This window comes from Cetorhinus maximus, chromosome 20, assembly GCF_964194155.1.
Source record: "Cetorhinus maximus chromosome 20, sCetMax3.hap1.1, whole genome shotgun sequence".
NCBI classification, from domain to species: domain Eukaryota; kingdom Metazoa; phylum Chordata; class Chondrichthyes; order Lamniformes; family Cetorhinidae; genus Cetorhinus; species Cetorhinus maximus.
In genome coordinates, this window is record NC_135898.1 from 3,668,052 (window position 1) to 3,687,503 (window position 19,452).

The following is a 19,452-nucleotide window of genomic DNA, read 5'->3' on the forward strand; positions in this document are numbered from 1 at the left end:
TTCCCCCCACCCCACCCCCACTAGGGCTATCTGTACCTTGCTTGTCCTGCTTTCTACCCTTAATTAGCACATTCCTTTAGATAATATCACCACCTTCAACACCTCTTTGTCCTTTTGTCTGTGACATCTATTGGTTATCTCCACCTATCACTGGCCCTCTATCCAGCTCTACCTGTCCCACCCCCCCTTAAACCAGCTTATATTTCACCTCTTTTCTATTATTACTTAGTTCTGTTGAAGGGTCATTCGGACTCGAAACGTTAACTGTGTTCCTCTCCGCAGATGCTGCCAGACCTGCTGAGTTTCTCCAGGTATTTTTGTTTTTGTTTTGAGCTTAAGCAGCAGTTGCTTCCAGTTCGGGGGTGGGGCTGTTCCGACTTTGCCAATGTCTCAAGCTCATTTTGATTTGGAAATTCTCATCCGTGTTTTCAAATCCCTCCATGGCCTCGCCCCTTCCCCCCTCCACCCCCTCCCTATCTCTGTAATCTCCTCCACATCCACAACCTTCCGAGTTCTCTGAACTCTCCTAAGTTTGGCCTCTTGTGTACCCCCGATTTTAATTGCTCCACCATTGGCGGTTTTGCCGTGGGTTGCCTCGACACCTCGCACTGGGACTTCCCTCCATACACCTCGCTGCCTCTCTACCTTGACTTCCACCTTAAAGGCAATGCTTAAAACCGACCTCTTTGACCAAGCTTTTGATCATCTGACCTCCCGGGTGGAATTTTACGCCAGCAGGATTTTATGGTTAAGCCGAAGTCAGTGGGACTTTCAAACGGCTTGTTGTCTTTTACGGCCCCTCCCTCACCGCGAATGAGCCATAAAACTCCGCCCCACATCTCCTTATATAGCTTGTTGTCATACTTGGTTTAGTATTGTGCCTGTGAAACACCCTGGGATGTTTGATTATATTTAAGGCACCATTTTAACACTCCACCCTGCTCTCTTGCCCACATGTCTGTCCTTGGCTTGCTGCATTGTTCCAGTGTAGCTCAACGCAAATTGGAGGAACAGCACCTCATCTTCCGACTAGGCACTTTACAGCCTTCCGGGCTGAATATTGAGTTCAACAATTTTAGATCATGAACTCTCTCCTCCATCCCCACCCCCTTTCCGTTTCTTCCCCCTTCCTTTTGTTATTTCCAATAATTTATATAGATTTTTTTTTTCCCACTTATTTCCATTATTTTTAAATGTGTTCCACCCTCTGTTTATTTCACCCCACCCCCACTAGAGCTACCTTGCTTGTCCTGCTCTCTTAAATAGCACATTCTTTTAGATAATATCACCACCTTCAACACCTCTTTGTTTTTTTGTCTGTGACATCTTTTGGTTATCTCCTCCTATCACTGCTTGCTTGTCCTAACAACTGCCTCCCCCCCCACTTCTTCCCCCTCCCACTTTAAACCAGCTTATATTTCACCCCTTTCCCATTTCTACTTAGTTCTGTTGAAGGGTCATGAGGACTCGAAACGTCAACTTTGCTCTTCTCCACCGATGCTGCCAGACCTGCTGAGTTTTTCCAGGTATTTCTATTTTTGTTTTGGATTTCCAGCATCCGCAGTTTTTTGTTTTTAATAGTCATATAAATATAATTTGTTGCCGTTGATACACAGAATGGGAGGAGGACACTCAGCCCCTTGAGCCTGTTTCACCATTCTATTCGATCATGTCTGACCTGTAGCTCATCTCCATTCACCTAACTTGGCTGCTGGATGTTTGTGCACTAGGACAAGTGTGCTGCGTGGGAAAATATTTTCACACTTTCTTATTCTGCTGTCAGCCCAGCCCGTTCCGCACTAGCCCTGGGAAAGGGAAGCTGGCTCTCTACCTGTTCTGGCCCACACATGACCCCAGCCGGACAATTGTCCCTGCACCTACATAATGCTCAAAGACACTCCTAGCCCAGTACTGAGGGAGTGCTGCACTGTCAGGGATGCCACCTTTCAGATGAGATATTAAGCCGAGGCCCTGTCTGCCCTCTTACATAGATGTAAAAGTTCCCATGGCACTCTTAGGGCTCCCAGATATCTTGGTCAATACTACGTGCTAAACCCGCATCATGAAAATCATACGACCTGGTCACTGTCACATGGCTGTTTGTGGGAGCTTGCTGTGCATTAATTGGGAACCAAGCATGGGAAGCTGATGCGTATAAAGGGAAGCGACGAGGTGGAGAGGCAGCCTGAACACTTGCCTTAGCCCGAATTCAATACCTGGCTTTCTGTCCAAGGAGAAGTGATCATCGCGTTGGGGTGGGGCGGGGAATTGGGGAGGTGGAGAGGGGAGGGTGTGGGGTGGGGAGGTGGGGAGGTGGGGAGGGGGGAGGGTGTGGGGCGGGGCTGCTTCCTGGACCCTGTGAAGTGTGGCCAGCAATGGTGAGGTTAAACTTCAGTCAAAGTTGGAGCTAAGCGAGTTTGTGCAGACAATTGAGAGACACACACGTCATGGAAAGGGTTTTGGTGAAGTGGCTTTCTTGGTTTCCTGCTTTGTGCTTCACAATGTTGCTGAAGAGTTTCATTACATTCAGGGCACAGTTAGGCTGCATGTGAATCTTGGCTGACCAGCTATTGTAAAAACTCACCACAAGTCACAGTAAAATATCTGCACTTGATTATAATCACTCTATTCCTGTCCTAATGAGGTATATATTTTTTAATTTATATATCAGTAGATTGGGGAACAAAGGAGAGCAAGAGGAACATATCAGCATCAATAAAAGGGAACTCAGATAAAGACAGAAAACAATGCTATTTTATTTTAATAGCTTGTGGCCATTCGATTACAATCACAAGTTGACCTAAGGAAGTGGTGATAGGATCTTGAGTGACTATTTTTGCAGCTCTAGGTGTCAGTGAAATGTCTGCCATGGCTCATTGACTCTCGCCATTGCTTCTGAGTCAGAATGCTGTGGGTTCAAGCCCCACTCTCAAGCCTTGCGGCACATAATTTACTCCAAAACTCCCTGAGCAGTACTGAAGCCTCAGAGAATGCTGTGCAGATAGAGGTTCAGTACCGACGGTGTGCTGCACTGTCAGGAGATCATTGCAGAGGGAGCGATGCACTGTCAGAGGGTCAGTACTGAGGGAGTGCTGCACTGTCAGGAGATCATTGCGGAGGGAGCGATGCACTGACAGAGGGTCAGTACTGAGGGAGTGCTACACTGTCAGAGGGTCAGTACTGAGGGAGTGCTGCACTGTCAGGAGATCATTGCGGAGGGAGCGATGCACTGACAGAGGGTCAGTACTGAGGGAGTGCTACACTGTCAGAGGGTCAGTACTGAAGGAGTGCTGCACTGTCAGAGGGTCAGTACTGAGGGAGTGCTACACTGTCAGAGGGTCAATACTGAGGGAGTGCTGCACTGTCAGAGGGTCAATACTGATGGAATTCTGCACTGTCAGAGGGTCAGTACTGAGGGAGTCCTGCACTGTCAGAGGGTCAGTCCTGAGGGAGTGCTGCACTGTCAGAGGGTCAGTACTGAGGGAGTGCTGTACTGTCAGAGGGTCAGTGCTGAGGGAGTGCTGCACTGTCAGAGGGTCAGTACTGAGGGAGTGCTGCACTGTCAGAGAGTCAGTACTGAGGGAGCGCTGCACTGTCAGAGGGTCAGTACTGAGGGAGCGCTGCACTGTCAGAGGGTCAGTACTGAGGGAGCGCTGCACTGTCAGAGGGTCTGTACTGAGGGAGTGCTGCACTGTCAGAGAGTCAGTACTGAGGGAGCGCTGCACTGTCGGAGGGTCAGTACTGAGGGAGCGCTGCACTGTCAGAGGGTCTGTACTGAGGGAGTGCTGCACTGTCAGAGGGTCAGTACTGAGGGAGCGCTGCACTGTCGGAGGGTCAGTACTGAGGGAGTGCTGCACTGTCAGAGGGTCAGTACTGAGGGAGCGTCGCACTGTCAGAGGGTCAGTACTGAGGGAGTGCTGCACTGTCAGAGGGTCAGTACTGAGGGAGTGCTGCACTGTCAGAGGGTCAGTACTGAGGGAGTGCTGCACTGTCAGAGGGTCAGTACTGAGGGAGCGCTGCACTGTCAGAGGGTCAATACTGAAGAGGTGGTGCCATCTTCCAGATGTAAAGCCAATGACCTGTCTTCCCTCTCAGGTGGATTTAAAAGACACACTGGCTGTTAGTTTGAATAAGAGCAGGGGAGCACTTTCCAGTGATCACTTTCTGACGCCCTTCAACCAACATCACAAACACATGTTATCCGGTTTTTGTAACATGGCTGTTGGTGGCAACTTGCTGTGCGCAAATTGGCAGCTGCATTTCCTGCGTTACAACAGCTGTTGTTCGAAAAGTACTTTGGGAAGCCCCAGGATTGAGAAGGAGATCTTTAATGTCTGCCCGGGAGGGTAGCTGAGGCCTCAGTTTAACATCTCATCCGAAAGGCCACATCTGACAGAGCAGCACTCCCTCAGGACTCCAGTGGGAGTGTCAGAAATGAAAAGAGAACGTGATGGGAAAAACTCAGCAGGTCTGGCAGCATCTGTGGAGGGAGAAGCAGAGTTAGCTCCTCGAGTCCAATACAACTCCGCCTGCATTGTGGGCTCAATTGGAATTGAACACACAAAGCCCTGAGTCCTACCCACTGAAACATGGGCAACAAGGAGCAAACATGAGAGTCGATGTTATCTTGTGCAAGGCAAGTACTTTTGTTGTTTGTTCTTTGCCATGGGCCCCACTGACACAATGGTGTGAACACAAACCTCATAAGGAAGTGCTTCTTTCTACTCTTTACATTTGATGTGCCTGGCCTGAAAATACAGGAAGGATATTGTGTTTTTTTTTTGCAAAAAAGGAAGCACCCAAGATCTTATCGACAACTTAATAAGACACTGCAAAGTCGGGCAACGATAAGATAAAGCGTATCAAATGGAAAGTTTTGTCTTCTCGAAGGTGCAAACACAGCGACAAGCTTTTAACCAGTGCTCATCCCCTGCAAAAAAAAAACATTATACATTTTCAAATTATGGAGGAGGCTTGATAAGCCATTCTTTTGGAGAACAGCAGAGGAGACCTCCCACCACACCTCCTGCCGATGTCCTGGCCATTATTTATCCCTCAACCAGCCCTCGTTAAAGTTAATTACCTGGTCATTATCGCAGTGTTGTTTGCACCACAAATAGGCTGCTGCGCTTCCAACACTGCAACACTGACTGGAAAGTGCTTTGGAACATGCTGAGGTTGTGAAAGGCACTACAGAAATGCTGTATGGCTGTGATACTCCCTCAATCTTCCTCCTAGTAGATGTTTCACAAGGGTCTCCATTACTCCCATCTGTGGATGAAATTCAGTGAAATGTCAGGCAGTCCTGAAAGCTCATGGGGTCTTAAATTTCCCCTCTCTCTCTCCCCTTTCCTCCATCCTTCCTTCTCTCTCTACTTTCCCCTGGTCTCACCTGCCAGACTCACCTCTAGGCGATTGGAATGTAGTTGTGAGCAAAATTGCATTCTTTCCAATGACCTCCGCAGACTTTCTGATTTGATTATTGTCACTTTGGTGTTTGTGTGACCCTGCTGTGCGTACAATTGGCTGCCTCGTATCCTACATTACACCAGTGGCTACAATCGCCTTCCAAACACTTGAGCCATGCCCCCATTCCCCCCGCCCCCTCAAACCCTCCTGCACTATGGAAGGCACAGTGACATTAGGGGAGAGGTATGAACTACACCGGAACAAGGTACATGCTAGTCAAAAGGCTCAGAGTGATCCACGTTTAGCGGAATGCCGTCAAGGTCCACATCCAGCAGATGTATCTTCCACCCCGACACTCAATGCTGTAATGCAGGTTTTTCTGAAGAGGTGCTTTCCATTGCGAAAGGCGGGGGAAGCAGAGCCTTTGAATATTTTTAAGGCAGAGCTGAATAGATTTTTGATAAGCAAGGGGGTGAAAGGTTATTGGGTGTCGGTTGAATATGAAGTTGAGGCCACAATCAGGTCAGCCATGATCTTATTGAATGGCGGGCCAGGCTCGAGGGACCGAGTGGCCTACTCCTGCTCCTAATTCATACGCTCATATGTTTTAATGCTTTGAGGGGCCGCTCAAATTTAAACCCACCATTAATTTGCTGACATCTCAAGTCGCTCCTGACAACAGATCTTGGGTTCCGATGGACGACTTAGTCACCAGTGTGGGAACATTGTGAAAAACGAAACGTTTGAACTGGGGCATTACAGCATGCTCAGCAGAATGCCTAACGGAACCAGTAATCACAGCTGACACTTCCTGTGCACCTTCACCCGCCCCACAGTTATGGCAGTGACATAAAATAAACCATGAGAACGACCAGACTGTTCCAGAAACCCAACTGATTCACCAAGAGCCTTCAGAGAAGGGAATCTGCTGCCCTGTTCAAACTGACCCACACGTGACTCCAGTCCAGGGCTGTGTGGCTGATTCTTAACATCCTCCTGAAGATGCTTTGTTTTCAAATTAATCGCTTTGAAAAATCTCCACAGACCATTTTAACCTACCTTACTCGGTGGGATACTGATTCTGGACCATAACTGAGTCATTATCCCCCAAAGGTCAGAAGAGTATTCAACTTTCAAGTGACCATGCAAACTTAATTCACATCCAGTCACAAAGATCTTCGGACATCATGGTAAAAGTCACGGGCGAGTAAAATCAAGCAACTGTGAGTTTGATGAGGATGTAAACATGGTCCTTGCTAACACCACGCGCATCTACAGAACAGATAACCCCTCCCCAGCCCCAACCCACGACCAAAGAGCGAGATTTTATCAACTCTAATTCTATGTAACCATGTGTCTGACATTGAACTGATCAAAGTCTTTTCAAGAAAGAGTCTGGATAATTCAGGAATTGCGACCGCAGAGAAGTGTGTATCAGAAAGATCACTGTGCCTGCAGCACAGATTGTGAACATATGGAAAGTAGGATGAAGGAATGATTGTTAGACTCAACAATGCTCTTCCTCCTTGTTGGACACAATCATAAAATGGTTACAACACAAAAGGGAGCCATTCAGCCCATCATATCTGTGCTGGCTCTCTGGAGGAGCAATTCACTGAGTGCCACCCCCTTGCCATCCTCCCAGAGCCTTGCACATTCTTCCTTTTCAGACAATAATCCAATTCCCTCTTGAATGTCTTGACTGAACCTGCCTGTACTACCCGCTGAGGTAGCACATTCCAGATCCAAACCACACACTGCATGAAAATGTTTCTCCTCATGTCGCCATTGCTTCTTTTGCCAATTATGTTACATCTGTGCCCTCTCATTCTCGATCCTTCCACCAATGTTCTTCCCTTTCTACTCTGTCCAGACCCCTCATGATTTTGAATACCTCTATCAAATCTCTTCTCAGCCTTCTCTTCTCTAAGAATAACAGTTCCAACTTCCCCAATCTGTCTTCATAATTGAAGTTCCTCATCCCTGGAACCATTCTCATGAATCTTTTCTGCACTCTCTTAGTGCCTTCACAGTCTTCCTAAAGTGTGGCCCCCAGAACTAGATCGATAGATAGATAGATAGATAGATAGATCGATAGATCGATAGATAGATAGATCGATAGATCAATAGATCGATAGATAGATAGATAGATAAGACCAGGTAAGAGCTGTCCCACCCAGCTGGATAACAGTGAAGAGGCATTGGAAGAGGATGGGGTAATCAACCATGTCAAAGGCTGAAGATAAGATCGAGAAGGATAAGGAGAGATAGATTATCTTTGTCACAGTCACAAAGGATGTAATTTAGGACTTTGATAAGAGCCGTTTTGGTCTTGTGACAAGGATGGAAACATGACCTGAGGCAATGAGGCATGGATTTGGGAGGTGACAATACGTTCAAAGACTATGGAGAGGAAAGGGAGGGTGGAGATGGAAGAGGAGCTTGCAAGACATTATTTTTCTGATGAACTGGTCACAAGCTGTATACACTCAATGTACTGTTCACTCTCACCACTAAAATAAGTTGAGGTTTTTGCAAGTTACACTTGACGCTTGTAAATGGAAAATAGACAATCACAAGTAAGGCACCTTTTCACAGTCATCAAGTAGAACATAGTCACACCTCGAGGAAAATGTGCTGAATTTCTTTATTTAAAACATCCTAAAATTATTAATCTTGTTCTGTTTTTTGCTGTGACTTGTAATTACCATGTGACTCAGTATCACAGTATCTTTACAGTGTAGAAGGAGGCCAATCAGCACATCGAGAGAGAGTATTCCACCTCATCCCACTCCCCTGCCTTATCCCCGTAACCTTGCACATTCTCTCTTTTCAGGTAGCATTCCAGTCCCTTTTCAACACCTCAATCGAACCTGCCTCCACTACCCTCTCAGGAAGTTTGTTCCAGACTCCAGCCACCCTCTGAGTGTAAAAACTTTCCCTCACGTCGCATTTACTCTTTTTGACTCATTGTTAAAAGTGAAACAGGAGCCCTTGACAAATCAGCAACGGAAAATGCAGGCAAGATTAGATGTATCATAATACAGCAGAGTGCAGAGCAGTAAAGGAGACAGTGACATAATGGTAATGTCAGTAAACTCATAATCTAGAGACTGAGGCGACTGCTATGCAGACATGGCTTTAAATCCCACCAATTGGATTCATTTAACAAAACCAGGAATTAAAAAGCTCATCTCAGTAAGAGTGACCATGAATCAACGATTGCTGTAAAAACCCATCTGATTCACTGATGCCCTTGAGGGAAGGAAATCTGCTGTCCTTACCCTCTCTGGCCTACATGTGGCTCCAGACCCACATCAATGTGATTGACTCTTAACCACGCTATGAAATGGCAGAGCAAGCCGCTCAGTTCGAGGGCAATTAGGGATGGGCAGCAAATGCTGGCGTTGCCAGTGAAGCTCACATCCCACTTTCACAATTTCAGCTTTTAATGAAGTCGCTGCACCCCCACTTCACTCGAGGTTCAGCAATTCCAAGCTCCCGACAGGAGTTGTGACCAGAGGGATCATTGACCTCTAACACTGAGAGAGGATTTTAGTTCCTTTTTAAAAAAAAATTTTAACGCATTCCCCTTGTGTCTGGGACCAGCATGTTTCTGTTCGATTTTCATTGTCAAAATTGGCCTCAGTTTTCCCATTATGAGCTGTGCCCCTCGGCACCACCACCACCACCACGCCTGCCTCCGAACGATCTTTAGCTTAAGACATGCATTTCACTCCATGAAACTCCAAACATGGGTCAAAATTTCATTGCAAAGGCAAAATGCTGCGGGCGCTGGAAATGCGAATGAAACCCAGCAGGTGCTGGAAATACTCAGCTCTTGTGCCAGCAGAGAAACAGAGTTAGCGTTTCAGGTCAATGAACTTTCACCAGAACTCTGATCACACACGCAGTGGGAAACAAGAAAGCAACGAAGGTGAACAAGCTAAAAGGGACGAGCAGAAATCCTGAACCAAAACAGAAAATGCTGGAAAAACCCAGCAGATCCAGCAGTGCCCGCGGAGAGAGAAACACAGTTAGTGTTTCCAGTCCATCGCGACTCTTCTTCAGAACGAGAGAGGGGTAGAAAGGTGGGGGGGGTTTTATGCTGCTGAACAAAGCGGGGAGGGGCAGGTGGAGCAGGCAGAAGGTCAGGGACAGGTTGCAGGACAGGGGAGATTAAATGACAAACAGAAACCCTGCCGGAGAGAAGAGCAGAGCTTCTTCAAGGTGGGCATTCCTGGGGGAGAAGCAGTAGAGAAGTAAACACTGAAACAAAAATAAAAACACTTCTGATGAAAAGTCATTGGCCTAAAATGTTAACTCTGTTCCTCTCTCTACACGTGCAGCCAGAATGTCGAATAGTTCCAACATTTTCTGTTTTTATTTCAAAGGTTTATTCCTTTGGTCATTCCAGTTGATCTTTAACTGATGATGTTTCATTTTATTTGATTTAATCGTAAGGACTTTCTTCCTGGTATAAGAACCAGAAAGCGATCCAACATGACAACAACTTAGCCATTAAAGACTTAAAGTTACGAGTGATTTCATTATAAGTGGCTTCTCGTGAAAGAAAGACATAGGGCAGAATTTTGCCGTTGGTGAGCAGGGGGCGGAACCCCCGACGTCATCCTGCCCCATTTAAATTTTCAGGAAGGTGGGGGCGCAGCAAAATCAGCTGTGGGCCCGCCGACCAGTCAATAGCAAATTGAGGCCATTGACAGGATCATTTAACCAATTAAATGACCTGCTCATCCAACCTTAAGGTTGGTGGGTCGGCCAGGAGCCCAGGCAGCAAATAGAGAAAACAAGAAACCTCATCCACCGGCGGGATAAGGTTTCATGTAGGGTTTTAAAAAGTTTAATAAACTTATTATGTAAATTATGAACATGTCCCATCTCATGTGACATGAGTGGGACAGGTTAAGGAATTTTTTTTTCTATTTTTAATGTTTGTACAACTTTCAGCGATCTCCCTGAGGCTGCACTTAGATTCAGGGAGATGTGCGCTCTGTCGTGCGCATGCGTGAAACAGCGCACTCTCGCTTTTGGGGAATCCCCCCCGCCCGCACACGGAGCGCATAGCGCTTCCCGCCGGACGTCACACTGGGCGGGCCTTAATTGGCGTAAAATGGCGGCGGGGCCCGCTTCTCCGGCGGGGATCGGCTCCCCGCCCACCGGAGATTGGGTCGGGCCTGCCCGCCCGACAGGCAGAAAATTCTGCCCACAGTTTTACACATCTCCATGCACCTTGCTCAAAAAGATCTCAACACATGTCATGTACATTGAATGTGAAAAAGGGAATTGAGTACTGCTGAAAAAAAGAGACATTTTATCAAAGCTTTTTGTCTTGCACTCATCGGGACAGACACAAGAATGCCAAATTTCAAATCGAGCAACAATTTATATTGCATGAGAAAAGGTTGCTGATTGGTTGGCAAGTCAATTCTGATTGGTTGAACTGTTGAACATAATATCTAACATTAGCGGCGAAATTTTATGGCCCCAATGTGGTGGGGCCATAAAATGTGGCAAGCTGTTCAGAAATCCATTGACTTCGCCAGGACCGTAAAATCCTGCCAGCATAAAATTTCTCCCCATACGTGACCCCAGCAGCACTTGCTGAACAATCCCGAGTGTGCTAAGAGTTACACCCACAACCAATTTAGGATTATCAGTCGGACTCACAATGTAGCTCACTTACACTTGCTGGAAGCCACATAAATTTATATACAGGAACCTATCCTCTGCAAGCAAAAGGAACATGTCGAGGCATTGCGCCTTTTTTAATTAAACAAAAACATGGGTGACAATAATATTTTGGTGCATTCTCCATAGCAACACCTCGACCAATCAGTCAACTTGCCAACTAGCCAGCACCATTTTCTCATGCAGTATAAATTGTTGCTGTCTTTGAAATTTGACATTCTTGTGTCTGTCCTGATGAGTGCAAGATGAAAATCTTCAACAGCGTGTCTCTTTTCTTAGCAACAAAACAAAAGGGAAGAAGTTGCATTTCTATAGTACCTCGCGCAACCTCTGAACATCCCAAACCCTTTACAGCCGTTGAAGCTCTTTTGAAGTGTAGTCACTGTTGTTTTGTAGGAAACGCAGCAGCCAATTTTCACACAGCAAGCTCCTACAAACAAGAATGTAATAAATGACTAGATAATTTGTTAAAGTGTTGACTGAGGGACAAATATTCACCAGGACACTGGGCAAAACCCCCTGCTCTTCTTCAAAATGGTGGCCATGGGATTTTTTTACGCCCACTTGGCAGGGCAGATTGAACCTCTCAACCAAAACATGGCTCTTCCAACAATGTAGCACTCTGTCAGTACTGTGCTGGGAGTGGATCGGGTGCAACAAGATCTGAACAACAAGATATAAATGTCTGGCAAATTAGTCTGATTTTAATAGCATTGGCTGATGGAAGACTTATTGTCTCGGTCACAGCCTCTGAAGAGTTCATGCAGTTGATAATGTTAATGGATTAATGACCCAAGGACATGAATTTGAATCCCGGCTGGGCAATGGAGCTGTACCGCCAGAACAGAGAAACAGGGCTTCAGTTTAACATCTTTTAAAAAAGACAACATCTTGAACAGTTACTGACCACATCTCCCTGTCTTGAAGTCGCAGACGCAAGGTTAACTGCAATGAGTTCCGTCTCTCAGCCTGAAGTACTGCAGTGTGGACAAAAGGTCAATATATTTTTTTTTACCCAGGTCTACATCTTTCATTATTTAAATTCATTTCTGTTGCAGCAAAAGACTTCAGGGTCACAGTGAGGAAGACGGAAGCTGCAGACAGATGTCGACTCCGAGGCACATTCCTCCTCAAAGTACAGGCAGATTGCTTAGAGCTGAAGGATCTGAAAAGTGGAGATGTCCACTGCACCTGGCCATACAGATTTTTGAGACGCTTTGGACGAGACAAGGTAAGCACTTGGACTTATTATTTTTATTCAGCTCAGCGTCATAGCAGATCTGATAATCATTATGCAGCACTGACAACAGAGTCCAGAACTTAACCAGCTGAACTGCCAGGGGTAACAGATCTTCAGAATAACAAATTTTGTGAGTTGAATTACAAGGTTGTAATTCAATTGAGGAGTTTTAATTATATTAGAAGATTGAGGGTTTCATGAATGCCAACTGAGCTCAAGGTTGAATTACAGGTTACTCACTCATTACTCACGCTCAGATGCTCATCTGACATTATGCAAACAAAGTAATTATTCTAAAATATTCATGCATTCGCTAGACGTTCCAATCATTGATCCCCGGTGGTGGTCGCCTGGTAACAGAAGACACTGTTCCTTACAGTGATACTTGAGGGTTTTTTTTACTGGCAAGACCAGCACTCATTGCCAACTGTAGTTGCCCTTGAGAAGCTGGTGGTGAGCTTCCTTGAACTGTTGCAGTCCATGTGCTATAGTCTTTCTGGAGCAGCTTGACATAACTGTCCACAACTGCAATAATCCATTTCAGAGGGTAGTTAAGAATTAACCACATTGCTGTGGATCTGAAGTCACATGTAGTTCAGACCGGATAAGGATAACAGATTTCCTTCCGGGAAGGACATTAGTGAACCAGATGTGACAATCCGGTAGTTTCATCATCAGCATTGCTGATACTAGTTTTTTGATCAGTTTTATTTGATTAACTGAATTTAAGTTACGCAGCTGACCCGGTGGGATTTGAACCTTTGTCCCTGGGTAATTAATTCAAGCACGTTAGCAGTATGCTGCTGTCCCATCACTGAACCATATCCCGGGAGCATTTCTACGTCCATCGTTGATGTAACTCTGCCCAACGAAAGTCAAGTTGGTTTCATATTGGTAAGACTCTAGTGGAACTTGCATCACACAACTGATCATCTGGCTGGCAGGCTTTAGCTCGCTTAAATTAGCAGAAGATGGGGGCGGTGGTCATGTCAGTGGTCTGGTAATCCAGCAGCCTGGGCTAATGCTCTGGGGGGGCATGGGTTCAAATCCCACCATAGCAGCTGGTGGAACTTAAATTCAATGAACCAATCTGGCATTGAAAAGCTAGCCTTAACAATGGTGACCATGAAACTATCATCAATTATCAGGAAAATCCATCTGGTTCACTCATCTCCCTTAGGGAAGGAAATCTGCCACCCTTACCTAGCTTGGCCTACAGATGCCCAGCAATGCGGTTGACTCATAACCAAGCAAGCCACCCATTTCAAGGGGCAATTTGGGATAGAGAGCAAATGCTGGCCTTTCCTGTGATGCCCCCATCCTGTGAAAGAATAGATAAAAAAAAAAAGCAATTCTTTTAGCGGGTAGACAGGACATTGGAGTTGAGGTCACAATCAGATCAGCCACGATCTTATTGAATGGCAGAGCAGGCCTGAGGGGCTGAATGGCCTACTCCTGCTCCTAATTCGTATGCTTATGTGTGGGGCACCTCAACCCCCTTTCTCTGTTTCATCCTTCTCTCTGTCTTTCAATATTGCCATAATTAATGCTTTAAAAATATATATTTTCCCAATTCATCTAATCTACAAATATCCCATCCAAGATTCCTGTTCTTGACATTGCTGTCGCTCATTTTCATTTGGTGTTAACTCAATCCCAAGCCAGTCGGTGAAATGTAAAACGAGTCACCAATGTTTTCCTAGATAATGGATTCAGCCTTAGATATATCTGCTTCCAGCTGATTTCCCCATTGTCGCAGGAGTCTCTCATTATAACTGCTCTTACCACTTAATTAAATAATTCCCTTCCCTAGGAACATAGGAAATAGGAACATAGGTCTTAGGAGCAGGAGTAGGCCAATCCTGCAGGCCCTGCAGCCTGCTCTGTCTTTTGATGAGATCATGGCTCATCTGATTGTGGTCTCAAGTCCACTTTGCCCCGTGCCCCCAATAACCCTTGACTTTGTGGTTATCAACAATATAGTTAACGTGACAGCATTTACACCTGGGACTTCACAACCGTGGACTCACCTCTGAATTGTCTTCCCTCCTCAAGCTTTGAGAAGCTTTGAGAACCCAAGTGTAGCATCAGCTGGTCATTGTCACCTCATCTCTCTTCGACTCTTTGCACCCTGGGCCTTACCCCTTCATCTTTGGTTTCTCAATTTAAAAATATCCTGGACTTGCAACACGAGTGATGCACCAGCACAAAATATATCATAAAATAGCTTTCTACAGTAAGTGTCGAATTGTTCATTGTTAGGCTGGTGTGCAAGAAAAACCAGAAATACCTGAACAGTTTATGATTTTACCATACGTTTGGAGTTAAAAAGTAAAAGACTTGCATTTCTGTCACGCTTTTCACAGCCTTTGGGTGTCCCAAGTGCTTCACAGCCAATGAAATACTTATTATCCATTGTAGTCACAGTTGCAATGTCAGAAACACAACAACCAATTTACACACAGCAAGCTCCCACAAACCATTATTTATTTTAATGATTTTGGCTGAGGGTTGAATGTTGGTCAGGACACCAGGGACTATTTTTCTGCTCTTGTTCAAAAAGATGCAGTGGGACTTTTTTCACCGTCCACCTGGGAGGCCAGATGGATCCTCGGTTTTAATGTCTCATCTGAAAGGTAGCATTTCTGACAGTGCAGCACCCCCTCAGTACTAGCACAGCCTGGATCCTAGGCTCAAATCTCTGAAGTGGGACTTGAACCTACAAACTTTTGTTCAAAGAACCAAGAGATCTGTGTGGACCATGCATGTTTGTCAGTCCTAAAGAAGCGACATATGTCAAAGGTGCAACACTTCCTCAGCTGGGTTAAAGCTTCAATTGCTAAGATTGCAAGCCTTCAATTCTAGTCTCAAATCTTTATGTTTTTCAATTCCAGATTTTTCAGCTCTCGTTACTTTTTGAATAATCAAAGTGCTCAAGTGACTCTGTGACGACTTTTCCTCCCTCTCTCTCTGCAACATCTTCAGTGCCCTCCAACCCTCTGATATTTCTGCGCCCCTCCAATTCGGGCCTCTTGTGCCCCTCTGCTTTGAATCGCTCCACCATCGGCAGCCATACTTTCAGCTCCCGAGCCCGCCAACTCTGGAATTCTCTCCCTGAGCCCCCAAACTCCTAAACCCCTGACCCCTGGACCCCTGAACACCTAAACCCCTCTGCCTCTCTCTTCCTTCAGGATGCTTCCTAAAGTTGTTGGTCATGAGTCCTAGTATCACCTTATGTGGCTTGCTGTCACATATTGTTTGGTAACACTCCTCTGAAGCACCTTGGAATGTTTTATTATATTGAAGTCGCTATATAAATGCAAATTATTTTGGTAATGTTAACCTGCCTTTTCCCTTAACAGAGGCTGATAGAGTTGTTGTATATTGTTCTATCATGGATTTTATTAATAAAAGGCTTTGTTGGCTGAAAAATGCATGCAAACGCTTCAAGTTGCCCCTGAAACCATGAAGAAGCCTGAATTGGAAATATATATATTTTTATTTATTCTTTCACAGGATGTGGGTGTTGCTGGGTGGGCCAGCAGTAATTGCACATCCTTGATTGCCCTTGAGAAGGTGTTGGTGAGCTGCCTTCTTGAACCGCTGCAGTCCATGTGGTGTAGGTACACCCACAGTGCTGTTAGGGAGGGAGTTCCAGGATTTTGACCCGGTGACAGTGAAGGAACGGCCGATATATTTCCAAGTTAGGATGGTGTGTGGCTTGGAGGGGAACTTCCAGATGGTTGTGTTCCCTTGCATCTCCTGCTCTTGTCCTTCTCGGTGATAGAGGTCATGGGTTTGCAAGGTGCTGTTGTGAATTGCTGCAGTGCATCCTGTAGATGATACACGCTGCTGCTACTGTGCGTCAGTGGTGGAGGGAGTGCATGTTGAAGGTGGTGGATCGGGTTCCAGGTATATCGCCGTTCTTTCACTGTTGCTGGGTCAAAGTCCTGGAACTCCTTTCCCAACTGTGGGTACCGACACAAACATGGGGATGGTGCTGTCATGTAATATCGCGGGACTAATGATTCAGAGACCCAGGCAAATGGTGTAAGAACATGAGTTCAAATTAATTATTAAATTTGGAATTGAAACCTAGTCTCAGTGATGGTGACCATGAAACCATCATCGATTGTTGTAAAAACCCATCTGGTTCTCGAATGCCCTTTCAGGAGGGAAATCTGCCGTCCTGATCTGGTCTGGCCTACATGTGACTCCATGTCCACAGCAATATCTTAATGGCCTGCTGCAATGGCCTAGCCAGCCACTCAGCTCAAGGGCAAATAGGGATGAGCAACAATTGTTAGACTGCCAGCGGCACCCACCTCCCATGAATGATTAAAAAAAAAACATGGACTGCAGCGGTTCCAGAAGGCAGCTCACCACCACCTTCTCAAGGCCAACTAGGGATGGGTAATAAATGCTGCACTTGCCAGCGACGCTCGCATCCCACGAAAGGATATCATAAAAATAATTTATGAAAATAGTAATCAAATGATCATTGGCACCCACTTTAAACTGAAGGTCCTCCATTGATGGCTCGGCATTGTTTATTCATTCGTTCATTCACGGAATGTGAGTGTTGCTGGGAGACCAGCATTTACTGCCCTAGTTGAGAAGGTGGTGGGTGAGCAGCCTTTGTGAATTTAACTGAGTGGCTTGCTCGGCCGTTTCGGAGGGCAGTTAAGAGTCAACCACATGGGGGTCAGCCTGGAATCCCATAGCGGAGGACAGACCAGGTAAGGGTGGCAGGGCTCTTTCTGTAAATGGCATTTGTGAACCAAATGGGTTTGTTTTGTGACGATTAGTGAATGACTGAAACTAGCTTTATAATTTCAAATTGATTTCATTAGCTGTGTTTAAATTCAGAGCTGGCCCGGTGGGATTGGAACTCATTTCTCCGGATCATTATTCATGACCTCTAGATTACTTGTCCAGCAACTTGACCGCTGTGCTTTTTGCTCTATTAAAATTCATAAAATATGTTGTCTGCCTTTTGTGTTTCTAGATGACATTTTCCTTTGAGGCTGGGCGGCGATGCACATCTGGAGAAGGCAATTTTGAGTTTGATACCAGACAAGGGAATGAGATTTTTCATATTATTGAATCTGCCATCAAAGTGCAGAAGCAAAAGAGTGAGTTGGATAATCAGCAGTCTAGTAGTGTGGATAATGAAACTCAGAGTTCCAAGCCTCTACCAATCCCCGCTCATGGGCCGGAAGAGGAGGTAGGCCAACATGACTTCGATGAAGAGCAAGAGCAACAATCAGCCAAGGTCAAGGTTGAAATGTCAGCTGCCACTCTCCCTTCCCTGAGGTCTCTGTCGTTGGAGTCAGTCTGCAATCCACCTTCCACAAAGTCATCTTCCACAACCCCCTGGAGGCAGGCGGTGAAGAGTCACCACAGCTACCCAGAGGCCGGGACCATTGGAAATCTGCCTCAACTCCTGGAAATCCAACAGACTTACTCTGAGGTGAGGGATGTAGTTGGCAAGTCCGGTTCACGTGGAAATGCAAAAGCAGCAACCAAAGCTCCAACCGGGAAGAAATTACCAGATAACCAATGTGCACCAGAGTGTGATTATGCCATCCCTTTCGATGCTATAGCAAAGACATTGTTCCTTCCATCCTTAGGCTTACTGCCTGCCCTACAACAGGACAATCAGGTTCCTGAAATGACATTTTCTACATTTTTATCCCCCAGTTCTCAAGAACTTGGAGACCCTCTCTACGATACCATAGATGAATGCAACTTCCAGGGGAACAGAAATGCATCTTCGTCCAGATGCCTCCCCAAGTACCACATCTATGATGAGCCGGAAGGAGTGGCTGCTCCTTCAGTTTATGACAACCCAGAAGAGGTCAAAGGTCATGCATGGAAGCTTCAGGGCTTGGACTGTGACACACGAGGCCACGAGTACCCGTACAATCCAAACATGGATGACTACGCAGTGCCAAAAACCGCAAAACATGGCATTGCCAAAAAGAAATCGAGAGAGAGGTTGCGCCAAAAGGACAGTGTTGGTGTTGAATGCGAATATGACAATGTACTGTTAAAAACCTTGGAGAAGAAGGGGGCCAAATAATTCGAGCGGGAGGTGGGGTGAGGGGCAGGTGTGCCAATTCAGAACTTTGATCGGAGGCATGCTGAGGAGGCTTGGTGCTGGAGGGGGCGTTTGGAGATTTGGCCCCACAATCTGCCACGTCTCAGCCCAGCCTGAGTGGTGAGGGTGGGTTAGGGTGGGGGAGGGGTGTGAATGAAAGTGGCAAGGGATTCTCAGGATGTGAGCTTCTCTTTCTGGCACAACTTGCCTGATGAAGCCTGTAAGGGGGCTGCCAGTGTGAGCCTGGTCAATGAGGAGCACTGCCAGGGAGGGGTGGGGAAAAGAGAAGCTGAGAGTGCCTCTCGTCTCTTACAGCTTGAAATAAACCGATGATGGTAGCAATGATCTTCCTTGCCAGCTAGCCAGTTGTCTCAAATGCTTCAGCTCGTTGTGTCTAATGAACTTTAATTCCCAATAAAATTGTATTCCATTCTGATATGTATTTTCTTTTTTGGGCAAAAGCAACGAATCTGCACAGGGTGAACATTTCAGGTCTGTGACCTTTTATCAGAACTACCACTGACCTGAAATGTGAACTGTTTCTCTCTCCGCAGATGCTGCCTAACCTGCTGAGTATTTCCAGCACTTTCTGTTTTTATTTTGAACCTGCACTGGTTTCAGCTATACATCCCCATGTCTGCCGCTGGGACATTTCTGTATGTCGAGTGCTGTTACTTGTGTAGCAAAGAGGGTGTATGAATAAAGACTATCAGCTAACAGAAAAAGGGATCTCAAGATCTTCTCTAAGCGTATAAATAATAAAAGGGTGGTCAAAGAAAGAGTAGGGCCGATTAGGGACAAAAAGGGGGACTTGCGTGTGGAGGCAGGAGAAACAACAGAGGTACTAAACGAGTACTTTTCATCTGTCTTTACAAAGGAAGAAAATGCTACCCAGACCGAGGTGAGAGAGGTGGTCACTGGTACACGAGAGCAATTTACAATTGTGAAGGAGGAGGTGGAGGAAAGGCTGTCTTTACTTAAAATTGATTTT

General features: G+C 45.9%; 1 protein-coding gene across 1 annotated transcript in view; it reads left to right on the forward strand.

The window, feature by feature from the left end:
• Positions 1-18,567, forward strand: part of LOC144694624 (docking protein 2-like) — a 52,427-nt gene extending 33,860 nt beyond the window's left edge. Inside the window, exons 4-5 of the mRNA XM_078565219.1 lie at positions 12,177-12,349; positions 17,367-18,567. Of these exons, the coding sequence (XP_078421345.1) occupies positions 12,177-12,349; positions 17,367-18,443 (1,250 nt within the window). The 3' untranslated portion in view covers positions 18,444-18,567. The remainder of the gene's footprint in view (positions 1-12,176; positions 12,350-17,366) is intronic.
• Positions 18,568-19,452: the final 885 nt, after the last annotated feature.